We start from the raw sequence: 25,824 nt of genomic DNA on the forward strand, positions 1-25,824 counted from the left end.
TTTTTCCAAAAATTCTTTCAAAAGTGGGCTGATGCTGGGCTCTTTTTGGCCCATTTTTTGATGCAAATGTCACATTTCACCAACCAGACCTGGTAATATGCATGATAATAGTCCAAAGTCAATGGAATCTCACTGGACCCACTGCCAAGAGAATAATGAAGAAATATTCTTCACATTGCCACATTCCAAAGAGTGTACTGATGGATATGGCAATCATCAATAACTAAGGAGGTACATATTTACATCAATACCTACACCTGTAGTATGTATGTACATAGATAATTTAGTCTCTAGTCTCTAAATACATAATAAATATTCTATAAGTCCATAGTACATGTCTGTTACCACATACTATGGTCTTGAAACCAGCTGTTCCAAATTTTGCATCTGAAAAAAATGAAACTTCTTTTTGAGGCATTGCACAGACTTCAGAGTTATATTTTTGAGTTCTCCTACGCCTGTAGGGCTCAAAAATGTATAGTTTACATGTGATACATGTCTGGTGACTTTGAACACATTGTTCAAAGTTCAATTTTTTTTTGCAGGTGCGGGGTAGTTGAGAAGTCGTGGGGGGCACTGTATCAGCCATCTTTTAAGACCCCTGCATCCTCATCACACATGTGCTTGAGCCTGTATCTTCACAAGCAGTGTGCAATCATCATTGGATCCTACGCCTGTACCATCCATCCATGTTTTGTGTATCCTCCTGCATCGGCAAATGGCAATTTGGGACGGGGCCTTGCCACTGTCTTTGAGAATAAGCTTCATTAACCTCATCTATGCATATAAATATGCTTATGCGTGAAACACAGAGAAAGGAAAAAGAAAAACAGGCAACACAAAAGACTGCAAGGGGTCGAGATACAGAATGATGCTGGTGTCTGGGACCGTGTGACTGTTCAAGAAAAGGAGCCCAATGGAGAACAAGGTCCGTGGAAGAGGGCAGGTTTTTTTTGTTGGTTGTTGGGCCCTCTGGTCCGGACGGTATTGTCTGGCGGGCTTTTCTATAAAAAGATAGGAGCAACTGAAATGTTTGATTACTTGTCAGATGCGCTAAGTACATGATTTGAATCTAAATTAAAGCTATTTAATTGTTAAGATTCAAGTACCTGAAAGCAGACAGAGATCTTCCTGAGTTTTTCTAGGGTGAAGATAGGGAGAATGGAGCGGTGGTTGTTGGTCTTGGAGCCGGGTCATTAATGAAAAGATCTTCAACTGCACCTGCATCAGTGTTTGTTTGTTTCTTCTCTTTGTCTGTTAGGGCTCACAAAGATACAACGCGGCTATCATATGATCTTTGTTTTGTCTTGCCAGAGTCCTCCTGCGGTTTCCTGCGCTGCAGTTCAACCGGGCATCTTAGCTTGTATGTCTAGTAGCTAGGTCTGGTCTGTATGTCTGGCTAAGGTGCTTACGAGATGCTTTAGCTTCCGTGATTCTAGTGAGCAGCTTGTCTTGAGGTTTTGGTCCAAATCGTTCTGCTAGGGTTCTGCGGTTGAACGATTCTAGGTCAGTCTTTTTTACAAGCCTTCCATTATCTAGTCTCTTGTACTTACGAGTTTCTTGGTGCTAAGTGCTTCTCTGTTCTAGGTTCTACCGATGGCGTTGCGGCTGATCATCTGGCTTCTGTAATCGTGGCAATAAAATTAAGCTCTGCGTCTGGGTTAGTTCTGGACTTCAAAAGGGGCTTACCTTTCTTAGCAGCTGGGGCTGGGTCTAACCGCGCGAGCTTCCTCGGGGGTTGCTGCGGGTCTGGGTCTGGGTTTGGCTCTGGGCCTGATCCTGGATTCCTACATTCTAGTCTACCACGTACAATAGCCACTTGAGACAGAAAAAAGACGACGGGTTGTCAGTCAGTGAATTCTGCGGGAAAACGTGGAGATGGTGTGTGAAGGAAGTCTTAGACTCTGGGATGCCGGTGAATAGAAAACAGAAGAGAGTGTAATTTCGTCGTCAACAAAGAAATGAGAAAGAAAGAAACAATGAAGATGGAAAACATCACAGTGCTTACCTGGGATGCCGGTGAATAGAAAACAGAAGAGAGTGAGGAAAAGAAGAGATCACCGGCACCTAGGGGAAGAGTCTCTTAGAGTAACTGAGAAACAGGATATAAGAATACTCTAAATACATATGCTAATACTAAGATATAACCGTATACCATAACAGGAAGGGGGAAGGGACGGACCCGTTGATCAAGAGATCAGTGCCCATAGTGAACAAAGAAGTGTGGCTGGCCAAATACAACGCGGCCCCGTTCAAGTCCAAAACATGGCCCATTTGTCCCACTGGTCTAGACCACCGCAGCAACATTTTGACAAAAATTCAGAACATTGGCCCGTCAAGTGGAAAGAAATGATTGTATTACTGACGTCCTTTCAAACCACACTTTCTTCAAGAGGGGACTGTCGCGAAACAAAAAACGTCAGCAAGTTTGGACGTTGAACAAGGAGCAAGAGACGCGGGGCAAGACTGACTCGAATTTCTCGATCAGCAGGGTGTTCATGTACCCCGGCGAGATGGAGTTACAGCGGATCTTGTGGGGCGCCCATTCCCTGCACAGAGACGAGAGAAGATGGTGGGGCCTAGACAAAGGGACGTACGCAGCGAGGGATTTCATCAGATGGATGATGCCTGCTTTGCTTGCGTTATCTGAAGCAGCCCGGACGGAATCAAGTCAATCCCTCTGTTTTGTAAGCGGAGCATAGGGGGACGGAGGCTGGCACAAAAAGATTTGGGAAATCTTGTTGCAAGTGTGGCGTTACAGGCCAGAGAAGGGCTTATGGGGTTACTGCGGCAAGGCGGGCGAGTGTTTGGATCCGCTCAACTGTACTCATCATCTGATTAGGTTTAAGCTGTTGTATCTAGTCTGATTGTTGTAACGGCTTCGCTTCTCTTTCTAATTCACTCATCCGTTTTTGTCTCTCTCCTCACGCACCCAAATAGGTGCATAAGTCGTCCCGTTTCTCATTTCTCTTTCGTCTCGGCCTCCCGTCATCGGCCTTCTAGCTCACAGCTGCTACTTGGTGTCTCACAGGTTATGAGCCCAGCCTTTTAAGAGCTTTTAGGTCCGTAGGAGTTACGAACAAGCAGAAATTTGAACAACTATACTTGGCACTGTCACTACAAACTTTTATTATTTCGCCCAAAAAAAAAAATAAATAAAAAAGTGGGTAAAATAATGGTAAAAAAAAATAAAAAAACATATTATTAGGATCCAATTTTTTCCCTTTGTATTTCACATCCTTCCCCCACACAGCTTTATGTTTTTTTTTTCTGTAACTCTCCTTCTCAATCTCATGTACATTTGATCATTTTATCTCAGTGTAATTTCTTGTATCTCAAATACAAGTTCATGCCTTTTTTTGTGTAAATATCTGTCACATTTTTCTTATGTACATTTCATCATGTTATCTCAGTGTAATTTTTCAACAGTAATCAAATATAAATTTATAAATTATAATCTACTGAAAATCTGAGGTTTGAAGTGCCGATGCAAATAAATTTCTTGTTTCTTGAACTCCCTCTTACTTTAAAGTTAGAGTGATGGTTAAACTAACAAGAGGCGATCATTGCGAAAATCTGCCTGCACAGACATGTTTCAATCCAAAAAGAGATTTCTAAACTATATATACATACACAACTTCCTAAATACACATGGAAAAAGACGGGCGGAGCAGAGGAGGATGAGCGCAGTGAAATTGAAAATATCGGCATGTCTAGCTGGTGCATGTTCGTGAGACTTCACAACATTGTTACAATCCGGAAGGCACACTTCTTGCTCCTAGATGTAAAAGAAACGTGCCTATGTTCATAAAGGAAAATTAGAGTTCTATAAATCTGAATAAGAATACTGACTTGTATTGTATGGCTGATGCCATTCGCGGTTTGGCCGATAATGTGGTGACATTGATTGACGGCTGTTGCTGCTTATTGAAACTGTACCTTAAATGTTTGAGGGAATGAGGTTATAATCTTCCAAGCTGATCAATCAGTAGCAAAATAAAAACAAACCAAAAAGTTCTCGATTGCGGCCAGATGGACCAGGGACAATGTTCTCAGTTTCGCTGTTGCTTGCAGAAAGAGTGACTGAGGGCTTGATTTCCAGCATGGGAGTGGGGCAGTTTTGACCTCGATATTGTTGGTAGATTTCTTCAAAAGGATCTAATTAGATTGCCTCATGTCAGTAAGTTTGTCAATTTTTTTCGATGTGTTGACTGGTCATCAAGCTTACCACTTTTGAAACAACACTGGTATTCAGGCTCCGGCGATTGGAACAGCCACGGCAAATTCCTGACTGACCCGATTTCACCGTTTTTGTTCGGGACTTGGTCCTCAAGTGGTAGAGCCTGAACTTTGAATTCATTTTTCCGATCGTCCACTTTGGGAGGACTGGGGGTGTCAGCCAATTCATCCTCTTCGTCGGGATCTGATGAAGATGCGGTCGGCATCTGAATAGGGCTTCTCGGCTGGGGTGAGGGTGGAGTCAGAAGGCCGGCAATGAAGAGTTTTTCGAGCCAAGCGTCTTCATCTAAATCTTCAAGCGGTGCGCACTGAGCCGGATCTTTTTTGGGACTCTTGGCTACATGATATTTATCAGCATGGCTTAGGATTCCTTTCTCGGTAATACATGAAGATTTTTGCGAACTCACGTGAATTTAGTATATTCTGATTTAAGGTATCCATGACCTCCATCACTGTCATATTCACCGTTTCTTCCGATTGAACAACAAGCCGTGAGAAAAGTTCTTCCTGCTCTTTTATCTCGCAACGAAGAAAGGAATCTAAAGCGTTGTTTTTGGATGTGTCTGGAACAGCTCCTTGCGCGGGGTTATTATTCTTGTAATCGGATGAGGTTTTCTCTACGAATGGGAGTAAAGGTGGCCATTCGGACATCTTTTTTTCCGCAAAAGTTTTCATCATGAGATCGTCCGGCTCAAACGTGATCAAGGCTGAGGACTCGGTTTCGGATAAAAAATCGACACCAATTGGGGAAACCAGGCGCACTTTCTTGTTCACTGGTCCTTCAGCGCTTTTTTGAATGACAGCTGCGCTGGCTGAATGTTTGGTGCGCAATGTTCGAGGAATCTGGAGCTTTTTAGTCTTCTTTGGCTTTCGAGGCCCAGGCCCGTCACGTGGTTGGACACTGGCTGATTGTGAATGGCGATGTTTCCTCGAACTCGTCTCACTGTCCGAATGGTTGATAACCGCCGAAGCAACTGCATCTCCGTGGGCGCCATGTTGATCAAGAACTGCGTCGGCTTTTCGGGTTGTGCGCAATGGTTGATGAGCGGGTTGAACGTTTTTGGCCTTCTTTGGTTTTCGAGAGCCGTCACATGGATGAACACCGGCTGATTGTGAATGGCAACGCTTCCTTCAAGTCGTTTCACTGTCTGAACTGTTTATAACCACCGATCGGCTAGATGTTTTTGGGTCTGTTTCAAAAGCAGAAATATGCGTTCAGCCGTACAATTCATCAAAGCTTTCATGTGAAAACAATGTAAAAAAACACATCAGCACCTGTTAAATTTTGCTTTTGCGCAATCTGTTGACCGCTTTTCGATTTCACCCGTTTATCTTTACCTTTTGCGACCAAACCAACGTCCGTTGAACTCGCGCTCTCGCTGACATCATCATCAGATGCAATCGCCGACAGTTCGCTACTGAGGCACGGTTCCTCATCGGTCTTCTCAATAGTTTCTGGTTTACTTCCTTCGCCTACGGGTTTGGATTGCCCAGAGGAGGGATGATCTAGTTTAGCCTGAGTCGATCCTTTTTGGCCAGAGATAGACGACATTGTTAAGAAGCCCGAAGATAATATAAATATAAGTGTGGCCAAAGATTGAAATCACTTACCGGAACCGGAAGGACCGTCCCATGGTCCTTGAGATGATTCTTTCCGGCCAGCGGCTGGCATAGAAGCCCGGGGAGAAAAACATGAGGCAATAATTTAGACGTCTGGGCCGGCCGCTGCAGATAGTATTCAAATTACTCACCGTTACGGTTACGAGAGGGGTATGGTCTTTGGGAGGTTTCTTTCTGGCCAGCGGCTGACAAACAACATTGTTCATGAGAAGCCCGGAGAAAAATCAAATGTCCGCTACAGCTTATCAAGAAAGATTGAAATCACTCACCGGCGGGCCCTCCGGTGGGGCGGTTGCGTGGTCCTTGCGCTGATTCTTTCCGGCCAGCGGCTGACGTAGCATGGGAAGCCAAGACTAAATTCAATGGTAACAGAATCAATCAGAGTCAATCTTTTCCGGGCATCACCGCGAGATCAAGGATTTAAAACACTCACTGGGATCACTGAATTTTGCGGCTAAGGCTTGTAGCACGGCTACAGGTGTATCAACATTGGTGTCCACCAGTTCAATCGGCGCGGCCCTGAACCGCAAAAATTCGAGCAACTGAACAGGAGATACTTTAGGGTCGAAGGGATTAAATTTCTCGGATTGCTTCTTGGTGGCGGCTCGTGGCATGATTATCACAAAAATAATTTCACTACTAACTATTCAGAATTCAAAAATTGTTGAATTAGATATCGGTCTGGATTTGAATTTGTTGAGCTTTAATGGAACACCTCGGACAGATAACTTGCTTGACATACATACATACTGTTCCCCATAGTAAAACGATTCCGGCCCGTTGGCCCTTTCTGATCTGCAAGGCACCGGATGAATCTCTGCACCCTTTCTTCACTCCAAAGCTTTACTGTTTGCCTTTGAAGAGATGTGAATCAAATTTCCAACGATTTGTATGTTGCATTTCAATAGACTGCACGTACCATGTATTGCCTGCACTTCCCTCAAGAACCTCGCCGCTCCGAGCTCTCCAGCTGTGTAAATACATATCTATTTTGATGTATGTATTTGGAAGACATCACATTTCCTTTACGATAAACTGTGACAATCATTCGAAATTTAAAGACAGTTTGAACATCCATTCAAGATTTGAGCATTGTTCACCGGTGACACTTTTGCTTATATATTTATGTAAATGGATAAACAGCCATGTATTTTGTCGACCTAGGCTTAACTACGAAACTACTTCGTCTTTTGTCAGCTAAATGCTCATCTAGCTGTCAGCCTGTATCTTATCAAAGGGGTCATGTGTGCAACACACCCATCCTCATTTTTTCGATTTGCCAAAGGAAAATCATGGTGTCAATTAGTGGCCACGGGGGCGATTGAATTTGAGGTCACAGAGTCTTTCTGCGCCAGAAAAGCAAGCTGCATCTATTTATTTAATTAAATATCGCTTTTCCAGCCCGATGCAAGAATAACCTTGGCATTCCCCGCAAACAAGTCGCCTCCGTCCAACCCGATGATGCGCCTCGCATCCTCGTAGTCTATACAGCCCTGATATAGTTTTTGATTCTGAGTTAGTATTTCCCTTTGCCACCGTCTCTCACCGTTTTCGCGAGCTGGCCCTGCGTATCAAAACGGAAAGCCCTACGCAAACGCCATCTTCGCCGGCTCTAGTTGCCCTCGTCTCCGGCTCTACCAACACGCAGCCTTTGTCAGCTCAGCTCCAGTGAGTTTTTTTAACGTCCTATTTTTGTTTTGGCTTCTTAAAGGGCTACCTTATTGACCATATTTGACATTGTTATCCTCCTCCACGTGGTCTTCGCCTTCGTCGCCGTCGCCGCCAGCCCTTCTTCCTCGCCGTCTTCACCAGCCCTCACTCCTCGCCTCCGGCACCAGCTCTCTTACACGCCGCCGTCGCCAGCTTAAGTTGTGGATAACTCTCTCCGGTATTTTTTTACTTGCTATCTCTATGTTGAAATCGCAGAACGAAAGTGGATGATTTACTAACCCATGAACTGTCTTTGCCAGAGAAATTCAATCCACAATATGGCCAAGAAGAACAAGCCTCAACGCGTCAGTGTCACGCGCCCCGGCACGAAATCCAGACGTTCCCAAATGAATTCTCATGATAAAGACGGTGCACCTCCCTCGCCCCCGCCCACCAACCCTGAGACCGTACCACCTTCGGGACATGACGATATTGAGGAAGAGGATGACGACGAGGATACAGATGATACCGACCAAGACTCGGACATGCCCCTACGCCAAGACACTCAGGGTGCCGTAACAGCCCTGTCCCCACCCAAACCTACTTTCGATCCGCGTATTAAAGCTGTCCCCGAGAAACTTCAGTTTTATCTTCAGCCCAACGCGAATTTAGAAAAAAAACCTAGTACGATGGCTACCTTACTTGCGATGATACAACATTTCTTCCCTTTGTATAAACCCCCGAGTCGCCACTCAAAAGCATTCTTGATCCGTGCCTATACTGAAAAAGTGGTCCCCATCATTTTGGTATACATCAATTCAATTACCGCGGAGAAGGAAGAAAGTGGAGACGTCGAGATGGCAGGCCAAGAAAATCTCAATCTACTACCTCTAACGGGACTCAATCCATACAACTCGAATATCACGATAGACATAATCCTCGATTTAATAACTAAACAATACGGATCAAAGCTTCAAATCCCGGACAAAGTGAACAAAGCGTCTGCGATTGGCTTCTATCACAAGTATCTCTGTCCCGCTCCCATCGGCGGTTACCCTGCGCCCTTCACAACCTATCCCCATCCTGTTCCAATGCCGTACCACAAATTGCTCAATCGCGGTGAACTACGATACAGCCTTCAATGGCATTGTCCGAACGTCTTCGTGCCTATCAACCCTGCCAAGACGTCCCTCGAAGGAGTTTATGCGCAATTTGAGCTTGATGACATTGCAGATGTCCCTGTTTGTGAAGGGGTTGATTATTTTATTAACAACCGACCGCAAAGCTCCACCCAACCACAAAGTTCCACCCAACCGCAAAGTTCCACCCAACCGCAAAGCTCCACCCAATCACCAAGTTCAACCCAAACACCAAGTTAGCTCCACCCGATCTGCAAAGCGCCACCCAATCTGCAACGCTCAACCCTATCTGCATAAGCCACCCGATCGCCAAGTCACCTGCGTCCTATCTGGACTGCTCGTTACCAATCAGTTGGTAATTACAAAACGAGTTTTCCTTTTCTCTTTTTGTTTCACATCTCTCAAAAGAGTATATACTTTGTACATAATTAAGGGCCTCGTATTTGTTACTTGCTGGCATTCCAGCGACACAGTTGAAAAGAGCGTTGATGGATTCTTTGTATATGTCTTTGTGTATGTATGTAGATTTGGAAGTTTTTGGAATATTTACAATAACGATACATATGCTGTGGATGACCCAGGAAGGCAACCGTACAAACCGTACCTATGCAGTACACTGAGAATCATCTCACTCGTCCCACCCGCTCTTAAATGGAACTGAAGCGTCTCTGATCAGACAATCCTCTTGTTGAACATGCCGCCACGTCAACGCCGACCCCCCAACACTTATGTATTGTGCACTTGTGTTAGTCGTAAATGCGGAGAAAAAACTTACTGGTACGAGGGAGCTTGGCAACCTGGAGACCTTGTTGTTTCGTCAACAGCGCGACGTCATCAACTTGAAGATCAGGCGGCGAGTGAGGCACTGTCCTCAGTTACTAACCCCGAAAGTATGTTTTGTTTGCAATTCATGATGTTAATTGTCCATTGCGGTACCAACTAACAACAATGTTTTTGAACAGGTTCACCTGTCGACGAGGTTAATTCATTCGAAGACCGCGTCAATCAAGAGCGGGGTTATGGACGCATCGCTGTTTCGTCAACAGCGCGTCGTCATCAACTGGATGATCAGGCGGCGAGAGAGGCACTTTCCTCAGTTAATAACCCCGAAAGCACGTTTTATTTGTGATTCATCATTTTAATCCATTGCGGTTAGGACTAACACCACGGTTTTTGATCAGGTTCCCCCGTTATTGAGGATAATTCATTCGCAGACCGCGTCAATCAAGAGCCGGATGAGGCCCTGGCTTCCGTGACACAAGCTTTGACATTGAATCGGATGGTTCCCGTTCCCGTTGAGCCTTCACAAGCAGTTTATAATTCAGGTGAGTGCCTTCTTCTGATCCCATCATCTTTTTTTCGTCAAACCAATTGCTGATTGTTGAATCAAAACAGCACAATGGTTGATCCCTACGTTTGAATCAACACCGCCAGCTTTCACCTATGCAGCGTTAATTGCCACCATGTTTGCGATCCTCCGACCAAACTCAAACCACACCTGTGCTTGGCTCTTGAGAAGGCAGCGCGATCTCATTGAACTCACCCTAACGCACCAACTCAAGACCAGTTTGTCGAATCGTCCACTGAAATTTACCGAAAGGAATGATCTTGACAAACTGCCCCGCGATGTTCGAAGTACAGTCAAACGACTCAAGCTTGACCCTAAAATCTTCCTGCTGAACTGTTGTTTGAGGTGCTTTGCTACGTATCCAACTGACCAAACCCCTGAACATTGCTTCCATAAGGCGGATAACCTCGTAGAAAAAAAGGTGGCATCCGATGATGACCAACCTGAGCAATCTGACGACTCCAATAGTGACCAGGGGTCCGTCGATCCCGGGGTTTGCGGCCAGCCACTCTTCAAATATCGTGGCGCAGTAAAGAAACCAGTACAACAGTTTGCCTATCAGTCTCTTCACGCCTGGATTGCACGCTTCCTGAATCGGCCTGGGATCGAAGATGCCCTTGATAAGTCACTAACTCCACTCGCTGAAGCTTCTAACTCGACGGACGTCCCGGATAGGGTTTCAGACATTCACGGTTCATCAATATGGCGAGAATTTGAAGGCCCTGATGGGAAACCGTTCACTAGTCAGACTGGTAACCTGGTCTTTGGCCTGTTTATTGACGCCATTAACCCTTACGGCAACAAGAGCGCCGGAAAATCCGCCTCAATCACGTTTATGGTTCTTGTTTGCCTGTCACTTCCTTACCAGATGCGTTATCAACCGGAAAATATCTTTTTGGTAGGGATTGCTCCAGGGCCCAAAGAACCAAGCTTGACGCAAACCAACTGGATACTTAATCCAATAGTCCGACAACTTCAAAATTTGTGGTCATCTGGTCTCTCATTGTCGTCCACACATCGGTATCCACAAGGACGACACATATATGCGGCGCTGGTACCGTGCTTTGCAGATCTTCCCGCCTTGCGTCGCGCTCTGGGTCTGGCAAGCCACAGCGCAAATAAATTCATGTGTTCTTTTTGTGAAATATCAAAGACTTTAATAAACAACTTGATCATGGACTCTTGGAAACCTCGATCTTCAGCTCATCACATCAAATGGGCCCATGCCTACCGCGACGCTAGTACACCTGAAGATCGGAAAAAAATCTTTAAAAAACACGGAATCCGCTACTTGGTTTTGACCGAATTACCATACTGGAAGCCCACCGAGTACCAAACAGTCGATGCAATGCATAATCTCCTTCTTGGCTTATTTCAATGGCACTGTAAGCGCTTTTGGCGGATGTCCGACAAGGAAGTCAATGAAAATTATGAATTTGGGCGGAGAGACATCCCAGCCACGGAAATAGCGGAGATGGACGAGGAGGCTCTCTCAGAATCCCGCGAATCCGAGACTTTCGACGAAGAGGACGAATATTCTAGCGAAGAAGACTCCGAGGACTCCGCTTCTAGCGACGAAGAATCCGCTTCTAACGACGAAGAATCCGCTTCTAGCGAAGAAGATGCAGAAGATCACATTCATCCTCACGCTCCAGGGGCACACCAACCCAACTCCGCCCCTCCTGGGACATTCCGGCTTTGTGAACACAACTTCGGCAGCAATACAGCTTCTAGTGACTTTGACTGGGATGGAGACCCTTCGACTTTAGCTGTGTCGGGTGAATGGATAGCCGGATCCGAAGAAGACCACATATTTGATTCGGCCATGCTAAATATAATCAATTCTCTGCTTCCTCGAATACACTATCCGACCTGGATCAAGCGTGCAATTCCCGTGCTAGGCAAGGCGGCTAATGGGAAGCTAAAAGCCGATGAATGGCGTCATCTTTTCGTGATGCAGTTGCCGCTCATCATGATGAAAGTGTGGTACGGACGCAATCGTGTGCACATGTCACTTTTGCGAAATTTTGCGCATCTTGTTTCCGCGGTCAATCTTGCCTTGAAACGCTCAATGACACCTGCGCGCATCAAGCTCTTTTCAGAACACCTCAAAGAATATCTCAGTGGGTCGTTGGTTATATTTCCTTACGCCAAACTGGCGCCAAATCATCACATGGCGATGCATCTTCCAGAATGTCTTGCGCGATTTGGGCCTGTTCGGGCATGGTGGTCATTTCCTATGGAAAGACTGATGGGTGAGGTCTTACAATCCAGCCATAATAACCGCATTGGTAAGGCTAAATCAATTGGACCTAACATTTGAAGAGTCCTTTTTGACGCTGATTCATCTCGGTCTTTTGAAAATAGGCCAGCTTGAAATCACGTTTTTGAAAGGTTTCTGCCGCGCAGGTAATTTGCGCGCCATGCTTGATACACCAGAATTGTTTCCCGAGTCCCTCCGTTCAAAGATCAATTCACTCAAAGATCTCGACAATCCCAAAGCGTACACTCCCAAGCATTCCGTTGATCCCATCCATGAACAAAAACTGAGCAGTCAAGACTCTCAAAAACTAGCCGATTACCTCAATGCCAAGTCACATACTAGGAGTTGGGTCGTGGCCAGTGAGTGGATTCGCATGAGTGAGACCGACAAAAAACGCACCGCCACTTTAACTTCTCGATGTCAGATTCATCAGCATTTCTTCCACAAGAACGTCACTTTTTCTACGTGGGAGGCCAATCCAAACAACAGCATCATTGCTGTGGATCCTAAATATCCAAAACTTCTTCACTTTGCGCGTATTCAAACTATTTTCACACATGTCAGAACAAGTACTAATAAAGAGCAAATCTCTGAGACATGGGTAAAGATCAAGCCATTACCACCTTTACCCCCGTCAACTGATGACATTTTTTCTCAGCTCCAACAACCTCAAATTCAACTTTATCTCCGTCTCCCAATAAAAGATGACGAGTTCATCATTAACATTAACGATGTTGTCTCACATTGTGCTTGGATTGAATATGCAGCGGGCGAGCTTGTTCCTAGTATAAACATTCCAACGACTGCACTAGTCTCACTTGATCGCGAGTAGACATTTGTTTTTTCTTTCCATCATCAAAAATTGACTGCTATTTACAAACGGGTTTTTTATCTTTTTTGGCGCGTAGTTTGTCGTGTATCATCCTTTATATAACTGATTATGTACAGAACGACAATAAAATAATCACAAGTTCCAAAAAATGAAAGACCTCTTGAGACAAGCCACATAAACAGCCAAAAAAAGCAAAGCGCCCACAAATCCTTACTCAAGTTTCGGTCGTTTCCCACCGTGGGTTTCAATGCCTTGATCCGTTACACTCCTTTTTCTGGTCTCGCTGATGATTTCTCCTTCCGATGCCACTTCCATTTCGTCAGCTCTGCCTGACCCAGATGGAGATCTCATGGGCTCGTCGGGCCGGGGACCTAATTTGCACAAACAATCGAAATCAGCTATGTAACAGCCCACTTTTATCAAGTTGGAAAGATACACTGATAGATTCAAAAAGATCTTACCCTCGGTGAATGGCACGTCTCTTACCAGGTCCTCGAATGGGAAAGGAGCCAATCTGGGACCTACCACCCTTGCAGCTTCAAGACCAACTCGAAGGACTTCTCCAGTCAAATTACACGCCCCTGCTGGTCCATGGCCGACATGAGCTGCACTACCATTCGAAATCGCCGCGGCCGCTGGTTCATAGATGACTTGAACCACACTCCCATCTGAATTGGACCCGGGGCCTTTACACAAACAATCAAGAATCAGCCAGCTGCCCGCTTGTCTCAAGTTTAGACAAGCATAGAAAGATTAAAAATCAACTTACACTCGGTGACCGGCACATCTCTCCCCACGTCGTCCAATGGCCAAGGTGCAAATCTACGACCTACTGCCCATGCTGCCCCATGACCGACTCGAAGTACTTGCCCAGTCAAATTACCCGTCCCTGCGCGGGCATGGCCGGCATGCACCGCATTTCCATTCGAATTCGCCGCGGCCGCTGGTTCATCGTTGACTTGAACCACACTGCCATTTAAATCTGCCGCATTTCCAGATGCCGGGCCGACTTGAACCGCACTATCATTAGGATCCGCCGCTTCCCTGATTTCTGGGCCGACTTGGACCACACCTTCATTCGGATGAGCCGCTGCTGGTGGTCCAGCCACACCATTAATTCCACTAGAAACCATCGCCCCGCCGCCCGATATGTGGTTCCTCACGTATGCTTCAAGGTCGGCAATTCTTCTATGCAAGAGATTGGTTCGTTCTAACGAGCCAAAAAAATTGATCAGCAGGCGGATGACTCATCCATAACTTTCCGAGCAACTTACCTAGATTTTCAAGTGAAACCTCTAATTGCTTTATCCGATATCTCAACGGGATTTTTTCCACCTTGGTAGCTATATATAAACCAAGCAAAAGAAATAGTAAGTATCAATATATGTTCGAATGAAAGCCATTGGATGAAACTTGCCGAGTCTGACATGATTTCTTTCCAGTTCAGTTATGCGGCCTCCCAATCCCGGCAGGTCTTGGATGGCGAAGCCCTCGGGAAAATCAATGACACTTTCAAGACGAGTTTCTATCAAATGTAAGCGTCGTGCCACTGGCAGGTTCTCATCTGGACATCACATTAGAAAGGCAAAAAAATCAACATCTTTCAATATCTATACGGTGTGATCAAAATCTTCATACGACTTACTTGGGTTGATCATTGAGACAGGGGAAGGTTCACGACTAGAATCCGAGCCAAACTCCGAGCCAGGTACCCAGTCATCATCCCCCGGTTCGTTAGCAAGGCTGTAATGAGTGTGCGCGTTCGAGTTGGTGTCACTCATTATCAACGATAACGACGAGCAAGTATCAGATGGGGAGCAGCGAGCAACAGGCGAGGGTAAGGAGCAAGCAGAACAGACGAGGGTAAGCAGTACAAGCGGGGTCGAAATGGTGGGTGGACAGAATTGGTTGAAAAATCCTGTAAGTCGAATCATCGATCAGTGCAATAAATACGGATTTCTTGGTAAGAGAGTCTGAGACGCCTGATCAATGAAATGCCAACTTGCCTTTGTACCATCTTACTACATATGTACGCCAATTTTTTGAGCTTGTAGCGTTGTTGGGTAGGTGATCGGAATCCTTGAAGTGTTTGGCTGTAGACTCAAAGGTTAATTATCCAATTATAATTGGCTGTACATAAATCCTATTAGATATGCCTATGTAGTATGTATGTACAAGCGTTGGCCAGGTCAGAATCCCGATCTCTGCGTCCCAATCGCCCTTCTTGGGTTAAACTTACACCAGCTCGAGCCGCAACGACTTCAAGAGAGCCCCATTCAACCTACAAAGAGCGTTGGACAACTAATTATAACGTATGTACGTCTACTTCTCCACGTGATCCTTCCTGAATTGACCTTGGCAGTTATTCTGCCACGTAAAGGCCGGCTGACACAGGTATTTTTGCTTCCATTGTCACAAGCCGCCGGCGCAACCACTGAAACAACTGGTATTCTAAATCCACTTACCGGCCTATCTAGAGGCCGACGGACAGCGGGAGCTATGATGGTACAATGTCCAACACCGTGCAAGTACCTGCCACAGAAAAAACGGTAAAGAATGTTCCCCTTTCAAATATTGCCTGCCTTCAACCCGGCTGACTGACTCATACACAGCTCTCCTCCCTATCAGAAAGCAGGGCCAGTTGCATCGGATTTACTGGTGTGGTCGTCGGTTTCCGTGTGACGTAGCAAAATCATTTGCCAATCTCTTTGTTCGCCTCACCACCTCTCATGACAGCTGCCCTTTCTTCTTCTCTTCATTGCGGAGATTATTGACATAGTACGTCGTCCCCTCCACCTCAATCTTAGTCTTGTTTACCACTTTGAATGATTCGAATTGATTGCGTTGATTGTCCTGATTCTCCTGCGTCGACTGATTCGACTTTCCCGCGTTGATTGATTTGAATTTCCTGCGTCAATTTATTTGACTTCGCTACATTTAACTTGACTACTTTGATTGATTCTACTAGATTTTGTTGATTTATTTGACTTGCTAATAATTATTATGCCACCTAGAGGCCAGGCTCGGAAAAAACTTCAACCTTCCCCACCCAGATTAGGGGGTCAAGTCACCTCACGCCGGACACGATCTGGAAGAAATTTCGCCCCTGAATCAACTGATGTTTTGGGGCAGCAGGAGAACGATGATTGTAGATGTCCTGAAGTGGTTTAAGCTTTTTGCAAGAGTTCATAATTAAACTGAAGTGTTTCACCGTAATTCTGTATGACAGCATCTTCTCGATTGCGGACCCCTCGGCGAGCAAAGCAAAACCGAGTCACCCAGTCACCTCCACCCCCAGTCGGAGCAAAAGGCCGGAAAAGGAAAGTGCTAGTCGTTGAGAGTGACGAAGAAGAGGAAGTACGCCCTCCTAGGCGGCCGCGTCGGGGCCGCTCTCCAAAACGTCTCACTCATTGTCCCCGGGATAAGGATCGGAATGCGGCATCGACAACAAGTTTTGATTTCACTCAGAGTTCTTCATGTACAGCGCCGCCTGTTTTCACTTTCCCCTGGGGATTTTCCATACCCATCGCCGAACTCACTCAGGCTGACAAGACTCAGCTTCAATTCAGTCGAGTATCTGAGGCCGATTTAGCAAAGGTTCTTACGCGCATCGGATGTAGCGTGGCAGGTCAAAGCAAGACCCAATTAGTCCAACTTTGTATTGCTTACGCCTTAACCAGTAAGTCACGCTATAAGCTTGTCATACGTGGAACTCAATTACTGATCCTTCATGAGTCCAGTCCATCAGCTGCCGCCGCTGGAACCGACCTTGCCAACTGAACCTAGTCAACATCAACCCAACGATTTGCCACTTGAACCTAACCAACATCAACCGATCGAATCAGATCCACAGCACCAACGCCGTAGCTCAAGCGCTGATCCAATCAACCACTCCGATCCGGAACTTCAGACGCCTAAAGCCTCTGGATCAAGAGAAACAGATCTGATTCAACTCGAAACTCCGGTCTGCCGTCCCAACCAAGTTCCTTCTTGTACCAACCGAGTTCCAAATCAAAGTACCATCAACATCAATTTTTCGAGCAATGCCCTCTCAGACCGTCAAATATCAAGTGAAGCTACTCCCCGAGGTACACTCCCAGACGATTATGACGAAATTGTTCCGGCCATACCTTTGCCAATGCCTCAAACTTCAGATGCTCCAATGACTGATAGGTACGATTTTAAAACTGTACACTTCGTTAATTAGTGAAATTCATTTGGGATTGATTGTACAGGAACGATCCATCCCCAAATGAGTCAGGCAACCGTGTTACCCCCCAAGATAACAATCAACGCCATCCTCCACCCGCAAATCTGTGGAGCCAAGCGACCCAGACCGACATTCTTCGGATTTTGCAGGTACATACCGAAAAATTATCACTGATTCAAGACGACATCGCATCTGCCGCTGAAAACTATCGAGACATCATGGAAAAACTGGACGGCTTGCACGATAAAGTAGACCACCAAGCCACACGAAGGACCCGTGAAAAACAAACTTCGACCATTGACCCATCCACTGTCTCTCGTTCTGGAAAGTTTAAAGTATGCCTAAATATTTCTTTGCATGATTGCCAATTGCAACCCGCAATCCAAGGCTGGTTTTTGTTAATTCTCCATTTTATATTCCGGATATAAAGAAACTTATAGGTCTTCTGTTTGAATCTCTCTTTGGCTTGCCTGAGGGTGCAATTTTACCCCCCCCTCCCCCTACTGCTCGCGAGAAAAAAAGTTGGCTGCGAGGCGTTGCCGCATCAACACGAGACAACCCCGAACCTGATACTCACTCCGACTCCGAAGCCTCCGAGACGAATTCCAATAGCAGTGAAGACATTTCAGATCCTCATTTTCCGTATCGTCGTACCGGAGGTCCTGGGCATGTCTCCGCCTCCCAAGAACAGCTGAAGATCATGCATGACATGATGAAAGAAAAAGGGATGCGGCGATTCCGTTTTGACTTCAATTTAGCATTATCTGCGCCAGAAAATCGACTTTGTTTAAATCTGGCCAAGGACATTTTTGTTTGCTTAGCAGAATGCGACGAGTACGACGGGCTTCGGCCTGAGGAAAAAGACCCAGGTGTAGTTCTTTATCATCTCACAACTTATGTCAAGGAACGTTATGCGCGAAAGTAAGTCATTTGTCTGGATCCACTGGCCGGATTGAGCCCGATTCAGCTAAAATATTGTTGGATGAATTTAGGGTCAGGGCCGCGAATAGTTGGACACCAGATGAGCAGACAAAGAATACCAACATTGTAAAAAGAAATGCTCGACGAACAAATGTATTTTTTTTTTGGCATTTGTCGCTATTCATAGTCCATCAACTGATTGAGTATTTTCTTCTCATGCTGATTATAATAAAATCACAAAGCTTAAAGCCGCTCGCCTAGAATCTGCTATAGAGATTGGGGGCTTGAATCACTTTCTCCCGGTTATCAAAAATGCTTGCAGTGACGACGAAACAGACGACGAAGCACTGTCGGCCGCCCCTGTCGCCAGTACTTCAAGAAGGGTTTCAGCTGGTACGAAAAGACACACGAAGAAGTTTTGCAAAGTTCGGCGGCTTCCATGGCGCAGTCAAGCATTGACGGAAGCCTTTGTCGCTCTGGATGAGTACCGCGACAGAAAGAAAGGAGGACATCTCACATCTGCCAAAGGGGTTCGTCCACGGACCCGACGCCGCCCGGAAAACGCGCCACAAAGCTCCTTCCCTCCGCCAAAAAAAATGAATCATGTTTGCTTTGACCAGGATTGGCTTCAACTCCAAGACCCTGTTTTTCTCAACTCACTCGAAGTTAACACCTCGTCCGACTTCCCTATCAAATCCATCTTAAATCAAATTAAAAGATCGTTCCGGTAAATCGGCCCATGCGTATTCTCTCAGCTTATATAGATGCGTTAATGTTTATAAATTTGTATATAGCCTGATTTTCAAATTGCACATAGTTATGATATTTTCATAAATCTTCGGGGTAAATTTGAATATGTTTTTTTTTCTGAACTTGTATATATATGTTAATGTTTCTCACTTGTATATAACAATATTTTCAACTTGCACATAGTTATGCTTTTAATATGTATCTATTTATGATATCAATATTTATGATGTGCGCCAAATGAAGCCAAGAGTATGATAATGAAGAGAACAAAAAGATGAAATTGCATGTCATAGGAAACCAAAAAAAAATGAAACTGAGAAAGGTGAAATATAGAGCCACAAAGAAACAAGACACCAACATGTATTTGAGACACAAGTGGAGTGTGTAAATTTCTGTCGATGGAGGATGTGAAATACAAAGGGAAAAAATTGGATCCTAATAATATGTTTTTTTTATTTTTTTTTACCATTATTTTACCCACTTTTTTTTTTATTTTTTTTTTGGGCGAAATAATAAAAGTTTGTAGTGTGTGGCAGACTTAGTCAACAAAGATTCTATCTCCATTGCTCCGGATCTGAACAACACCCACCTGGCGGACTCTCCATCTGAGCTGGAAGACAAAACCCCTCTCGCATCAAGCCGCCAATCCTTTCAATCCGTCGATTCTGAATCTGAATCAAAAATTGGAAATCTCCTTGTCCCTTCTTCTCCACCTCTCCTCAAATCCTCCGCTCCCATCATGTCCTCAATCAACACCTCCAATATCAAGCTCGTCACTGAAAAGCTGGACAAAGAAAATTTCTCCAGCTGGCGATGGGCGATTGTTACCCCACTTGGATACAAAGGCCTGGACAATTACATCCTCATCGACCAGACCGACAAAATGAAGAAGAAGCCGGATTATCAGCTTCATAATAAAATGACCACAATTTTATCCGGATGCACATGACAACTGCCAATCTGGAACGCTTTGTCACCAGTCTCACCGACTACGATGCAAAGAAATTATGGGACGCCATTGAAGCCCACTTCATGGCCAAAACCATGGAAAATGCTGCTACCGCCATGGACAAATACTTCGATATACATTTCGATGAAGCTGACATGGAAAAATCAATAGCCGAGATCCAACATTCCTATCGACATCTCTGCGAGGTTGGCGCCAAGAAGTTTGGAAAAGAGGGTCTCACGGCAATGGCTGTAGTTTTTGCTCTCTGTAAACTCCCTCCAGCCTTCAACACCTTCAGGACTCTCCAGTTTAAGGAGTTCAAAGAAGACGAGGAGATAGAGATGGAACCTTTTCTCAGCGCCCTTGAGATGGAAGTCCGCCGAATGAGGGACTCCCAACAAGAACTCATCTCGGCTGCAACTGCCCTGGCAGTGTCTCAACTCCAACAATCAGGCGAGACCTCCAAGAAAAAAGGGAAGAAAATTCAGTGCACCGGGGGAAAGCATAATCCGAACGCCGCCCATCCCGAGTCCGATTGTTTTCATCTGCACAAGGACAAAGCCATAGCCTATCATCAGGCGGCTATTGACCGGATGACAAAATCTCTCCCGAAAGCAAACCTTGGGGCCAAGTCGGACTTCCAGGACGCCATCATCCTTGACAGTGGAGCCTCTGGTCACTATCTCAAGGATCGGTCCTACTTCTCAAGTCTCTCCAGCACTGCGGCCTCCGTCTTTGGGGCCAATGGGGCTGCCATTCCTATTGTTGGATTTGGCCCAGCAACCATCCAAACGGCGATCAGGCCTCTCAATCTCTCCATGGCGTACTATGCGCCTAAACTATCCAGCTCACTCATCTCGCTTACCCACCACGTCCGTCTGGGATATTCCTTAGTTCCTGCCGCTCGGGGCACCCGTTTTGAATGTTGTCAAGGCTCTGAGGTAATCTTTGCTGGGACTACCGGGGAAAATGTACTGTTAATCAACATGAACCCCTTGAAAGCCCTGTCCGTGTCCTCATTCTCTCCGCTTGACCTTCACCAAGCGCTTGGTCATCCGAGTCTGGCATATCTGAACAAAGCATATCCCGATCTTCACATCAAGGCCTTGGAATGTGATGTCTGCGACCGGGCCAAGATGCATCGACAGCCGTTCGGTGGCTCCTTTCCCACCTTCTCTCAACCGCTCGAATGCATTCATATGGATCTATGCGGTCCAATTGCCCCCACTTCTCGGGGAGGAAATCGCTATTTCCTCAAGATCATCAATGGCTTTACCAAGTATCGATTTATCTACCAAATGAAGTGTAAGTCCGATACCTTTCAATTCTTTCAAGTCTTTCTCAATCAGGCCGAAACTTATCTCAGCCGTAAATTGAAATTGGTAGTCTCCGATAATGGAGGCAAATTTTGTAACCTGAAGTTCAGTTCCTTCTTTACCGAACGCGGTATCCAGCACCTCACCTTGGCCCCCTATACTCCTCAGCAAAATCCCATGGCTGAGAAGGGTAACCGAACTATTATTGAGAAGACGCGGGCGCTTCTGATGACCTGCGGTCTGCCCCTTGAATGGTGGGGCAAGGCGGTCACACTTTTGGTATTCCTCAAAAATCAATCCCCAGACAGCTCCATTGGCTTCGCTTCCCCGTACAAGAAGTGGCATGGAACAAAGCCCAATCTCAAGTCATTAGTTCCGTTCGGCTGTAGGGCCGTGCTATTCGAGGAGCGTAAATGGAGGGACTTGAAGTTCTCCCCCTCAGGAGTTGAGGCGGTGTTCGTCGGCTACGACGGTCATCATCAGTCGTTCAAGGTGTGGGTGCCTCAGACCAACAAAATGGTTGTCTCGCATCATGTGAAGTTTTTCCCGACGGTGTTTCCCTGCCTTTCTTCTGCCAACTCTCTCCTTGACCCACCGACGCTCTTCGACTTCGGCGAGCCGGGTGGGGAGATCCTGGATTCCCCGGTGGTCAGTCTCAAGGTGTCGGGTGGTCCTGAGTCCGACCCCCAGCCGCCTGCTCCTCTTCCACTGGCTCCGGTTCCTCTCGATCGGCCTCCTATCCCACCCCAGTCATCGGGTGATTTGATTCCTCCAGCTCTGGCCCCATCGTCTGAAGAGCAGGCCAGTCCCTCTGTGCCAGCTACGCCGGCCCCTGGGGTGAAGGGTTATGCCTACGTCCCTCACTACGATATTGCGCCAAAGAATATTTCTTCGGACATCGACGAGAGCAATATAGTCTCGGGATCTAGGCGTCACCGAGCTCTGGTCATTGTCGAAGAACCCTCTTCGCTTTCGGACCCGAAAACCTACGGGGAGATCCTAGGAAGGATCGATGAGAACGAATAGCTGATGGCCGTTGAAGTTGAGCCAAACAACATCAAGCGGCATGAGGTGTGGGTCGTGGCTCCCAAGGTCCCTGGCTGTAGGGAATTGGACACAACTTGGGTCTTCAAACAAAAATTCGACGCGAACGGCGAGCTCCTGAAATACAAGGCTCGCCTGTGTGTCCGAGGTTTCTGGCAAGTCGAAGGCGTAAATTACAACCGGACGTTTGCACCAACCGGGAGGACAGCCACGCTGAGGCTTATGTTTGGTATAGTGGCGACGCTTGGCTGGGACATCCAGCAGATGGATGTGAAATGTGCATTCCTCAACGGCATTCCTGAGGAGGAAATCTTTATCAAGGTCCCAGAGGGTTTGGGGGTTGAACTTCCGCCAGGTCATGGCTTAAAGCTCCAAAAGTCTCTGTACGGCTTGAAGCAGAGTCCCCGCTGCTGGTATACTGCCCTCAAGGATTTCTTTAGTTCAGTCAACTTCGCTCCAGCGCTGGTGGATCCTTGCTTGTTCTGCCATCAAGATGCTTCGAAGCCATGCTTATTAAGTTTCACACAACTAAGAGCAGAGCCGCTTGGTACTGAGAGATATAAGAGTAAGAAGAAGTCTTCAAGTGCCGCTATGCAGCTGAGTGAATCCACGGATTCTGTAGGCTAACAAGATTTGGCTCAGGGATCTTGTAAGTCAAGAGTCGCCTATTCGGGCTGATAGAGAAGAACCGCAGTTGTCTGTTGCAATGCGTATAGACAACTGTCAGGCTAGGGTCATGGATGACTAGAGCTCAACAGCGATGGACTCACCTCCGTGGTTGGGACTGGAGATCCTATTGCTGAGGCTTGAACCTGGTCGGTCTGGTCTGGCGTTGGATGTCGAAGTGCTGCACAAGCAAACAGAGGCTCTAGTCAGCTCCAACGATCCTAGCTGAGGCTATCCCAACAGACGCACTTACCTGGTAGGTTGTTTGTCTTGTTTGGGTTGCTTGGGCCCTTCGTCGGTTGCTGACGTGGCTAGAAGGTTTGGAGCGGAGGAAATAGCTTTAGCACATTCCTTCCGCCTGAGGGCGGCATGCATATTGCATGCGCCTGAAGGTCGTGCCGGCTCACCTTGATCCCCTGTAGGGTTAGGTTTAGCTGCCTTGCGCTTCCTCTGATTTGGGGATGTACCCAAATCCTGACAATGCTTTGTGTTTGTTCACGTCGACGACCTGGTCATTATGGGTCCCAACGTTTTGTTTCTCAAGGAAAAGATCAAGCAACGATTCGAAATGGAAGACCTAGGGGACTGCCAGTATGTCCTGGGCATGTGAGTGGTACGGGACCGGGCCAACAGAACAATCACTCTAAGTCAAGATCGATACGCCCGCAAAATCCTGGAGGAATTCAAGATGCTAAATTGCAAGCCGGCTTCCACTCCGCTGCCCGGTAATTCCCTCACTTGCCCAGTCAAAGACGAGCCGGTTGACTCGGGCTTCAACTATTGACAAGGGGTGGGCCTACTGCAGTATCTGGTGCAGTGTACTCGTCCGGACTTGGCATTCGCGGTCAGCTACACCACGGGCTGTCGCAGACGTTTATTGGACATGTATATGGACATGTTTGCGGATGTCCAGCTCTGGCGCTGCAGGAAACATTGAGCTTAACTAAGCCTCTCCGAGGAGGCGCGAAGCGTCTCCGAAGGAGAGGCTTAGGACTAATGTCCCATATTTGGCCTGAGGCTGACGGGTTTTTTCAATGAAAATGTGTGATTTTGTGTTTACAACTCTCCTACAACTTGGTATCACCTCATAATCCAAATCCTAGTTGGCCATGTCTAGCCCTTGATCTCAGCTGTCTTGTACATGTTTTTTCAAGTAAATTCATCAAGAACTGGCCGCTCAGCAGCCATTCTTGTAAGGGCATTTTCTGAGCAATGTGACAGACCCGCCGGGCCATTTGCAGGTCAAGTACAGACACTTTCTCACGGTTTCAGCCTTGCAAGGCCTCGCAAGCCATTCTTTTACAGCAATTTTTTTTTCAAGGGATGGGGGTAGGTGTTGTGTTAAACACACCAGAATATGTAGAAAGAAAATCTGATTCTAATGATGCCAGAGGCTGTGAAGAAATCCAATGGGTATACGGTGATATGGGGGATATAAGGAATTTTTAGATGTTTGGCTGGGCAGCCTCAGGCCAAATATCGGACATTAGGCACAAGTCCCTCCCGCAAGCAGGAGGGTGCTCGCGCCCCGCGAGCACAGGGAGGGACTTGTGTTAAGTTCAAGGAAACATCCGCTGGATGCCACTTGCATTGCGCAATGGCGGACATCCCGCCAGAATGCATCCGCTGGATGAAATGAAAACGTCCACCGGATATCAGCCACTATCACCAGGTTGGAAAAAAATGTAGGGAATCCATCTGTGACCTGGTGTATTCGCTCACTCGCGCTCATCGCGGGGGGCCACAGAGTTTGGTGGATAGGTGGGATCAGGCGCGGGGGGGGTGTAGGGGGGGCGAGGGGAAGGGCATGGCCTGAGTGGGGATCAAACACCAACCTGCTTCGCTGGGGTTCGCGCTCGCAGGTGGCAGTGAACAGTCTCCACAACCAGCTGCGACATCATGACTTTAACGCAGTCTCTAAACGCAATCTATATAGGGTCAAGTTTGCAACGGCAGACCCTCTTGCCACCCAACAGGCAGCTGAACATCTTGGACTGTCGAAATCTAGACAGTACAAGATGCAGCCATTGGAGACTTGTTCCAATGGTTGAATTGATAAATTCCTTTGGTCACTCCAGCTCGGGTGTCCAATGGATAGTGAGTTATGGTGTCCATCAGACACTCTTGATCAAGAGTGTCTGATGGACAGTGGTTTTTGGTGTCCATCGGACACTCTGGCTGGAGTGTCCATCGGACACTCTGGCTGGAGTGTCCATCGGACACTCTGGCTGGAGTGTCCATCGGACACTCTGGCTGGAGTTTCCGATGGATGCTGAGCTTTGTGGAACATCAAGATGTCCATCGGACACTCTCACTTGGGAGTGTCCGCTGGACAGTGTTTTTTGATGTCCAGTGGACATTTCCGAGTGCTGAGCATCACTTGGACGCTTCCAGAAGCGTCCAAGTGATGCTCAGTGCCCCTCGCGTCCGCTGGATGCCCTCTGGACATCCTCTGGACATATCTCAGTGAGAAACGTCCGCGGGATGCAGGGCATTTCCAGGAATGCGCCCCGTGGTGTACTTGTCCCAATTCCTGAACAATCCAAGGAAGACGCATCAGGGACAGCTTTTGTGTACCATGAGATACATTCAACACACAAAGGACTTTGGACTCACGCTGGGAAACGTTGGGGGCGAGTCCCAACAGCTAGTGGGCTACGCCAATGCTAGCTATGCTTCCGGCCTGAATGCAGCCTCGTTTGCCGGAAGTCTCCTTCAGCACAACGGAGTGTTTGGCTGGCGCTGCCAGAAACAGGACTTAGACGACGATGCGCCGTCTCTTTCTACTACTGAGGCGGAATATTGCGCTTGTTCTTCCACCGGTCAAGACCTCCGATGGGATGAACAGCTCCTTGAGCAAATTTATCCACTCATCAA

At 46.7% G+C, this 25,824-nt stretch overlaps 5 protein-coding genes across 5 annotated transcripts; 3 read left to right on the plus strand and 2 right to left on the minus strand.

The window, feature by feature from the left end:
- Nucleotides 1-3,749: 3,749 nt before the first annotated feature.
- PtA15_4A741 (uncharacterized protein) lies at nt 3,750-6,619 on the minus strand (the record flags this gene model as incomplete). Its single annotated transcript, XM_053168656.1, has 11 exons — nt 3,750-3,778; nt 3,853-3,939; nt 4,009-4,158; nt 4,229-4,576; nt 4,647-5,345; nt 5,578-5,766; nt 5,851-5,904; nt 5,991-6,044; nt 6,129-6,212; nt 6,293-6,502; nt 6,610-6,619. 11 exons carry the CDS (start codon nt 6,617-6,619, stop codon nt 3,750-3,752), a joined length of 1,914 nt encoding a protein of 637 aa, XP_053019843.1.
- A 1,228-nt stretch (nt 6,620-7,847) lies between these two features.
- On the plus strand, nt 7,848-10,628 carry PtA15_4A742 (uncharacterized protein; the record flags this gene model as incomplete). Its single annotated transcript, XM_053168657.1, has 8 exons — nt 7,848-8,750; nt 8,813-8,999; nt 9,473-9,538; nt 9,611-9,760; nt 9,830-9,973; nt 10,044-10,276; nt 10,394-10,525; nt 10,608-10,628. 8 exons carry the CDS (start codon nt 7,848-7,850, stop codon nt 10,626-10,628), a joined length of 1,836 nt encoding a protein of 611 aa, XP_053019844.1.
- A 770-nt stretch (nt 10,629-11,398) lies between these two features.
- On the plus strand, nt 11,399-12,960 carry PtA15_4A743 (uncharacterized protein; the record flags this gene model as incomplete). Its single annotated transcript, XM_053168658.1, has 2 exons — nt 11,399-11,769; nt 12,918-12,960. The coding sequence occupies 2 exons, from the start codon at nt 11,399-11,401 to the stop codon at nt 12,958-12,960; spliced, it is 414 nt and encodes a 137-aa protein (XP_053019845.1).
- Nucleotides 12,961-13,301: 341 nt separating this feature from the next.
- On the minus strand, nt 13,302-14,872 carry PtA15_4A744 (uncharacterized protein; the record flags this gene model as incomplete). The annotated part of the gene is made up of 6 exons (XM_053168659.1): nt 13,302-13,462; nt 13,553-13,777; nt 13,861-14,301; nt 14,366-14,434; nt 14,509-14,655; nt 14,737-14,872. The coding sequence occupies 6 exons, from the start codon at nt 14,870-14,872 to the stop codon at nt 13,302-13,304; spliced, it is 1,179 nt and encodes a 392-aa protein (XP_053019846.1).
- Nucleotides 14,873-16,094: 1,222 nt separating this feature from the next.
- Nucleotides 16,095-18,953, plus strand: PtA15_4A745 (uncharacterized protein; the record flags this gene model as incomplete). The annotated part of the gene is made up of 9 exons (XM_053168660.1): nt 16,095-16,239; nt 16,321-16,448; nt 16,518-16,770; nt 16,832-17,264; nt 17,327-17,636; nt 17,732-18,222; nt 18,294-18,375; nt 18,465-18,752; nt 18,843-18,953. The coding sequence occupies 9 exons, from the start codon at nt 16,095-16,097 to the stop codon at nt 18,951-18,953; spliced, it is 2,241 nt and encodes a 746-aa protein (XP_053019847.1).
- Nucleotides 18,954-25,824: the final 6,871 nt, after the last annotated feature.

The sequence above is a fragment of the Puccinia triticina genome, chromosome 4A (assembly GCF_026914185.1).
Source record: "Puccinia triticina chromosome 4A, complete sequence".
Lineage (NCBI taxonomy): Eukaryota > Fungi > Basidiomycota > Pucciniomycetes > Pucciniales > Pucciniaceae > Puccinia > Puccinia triticina.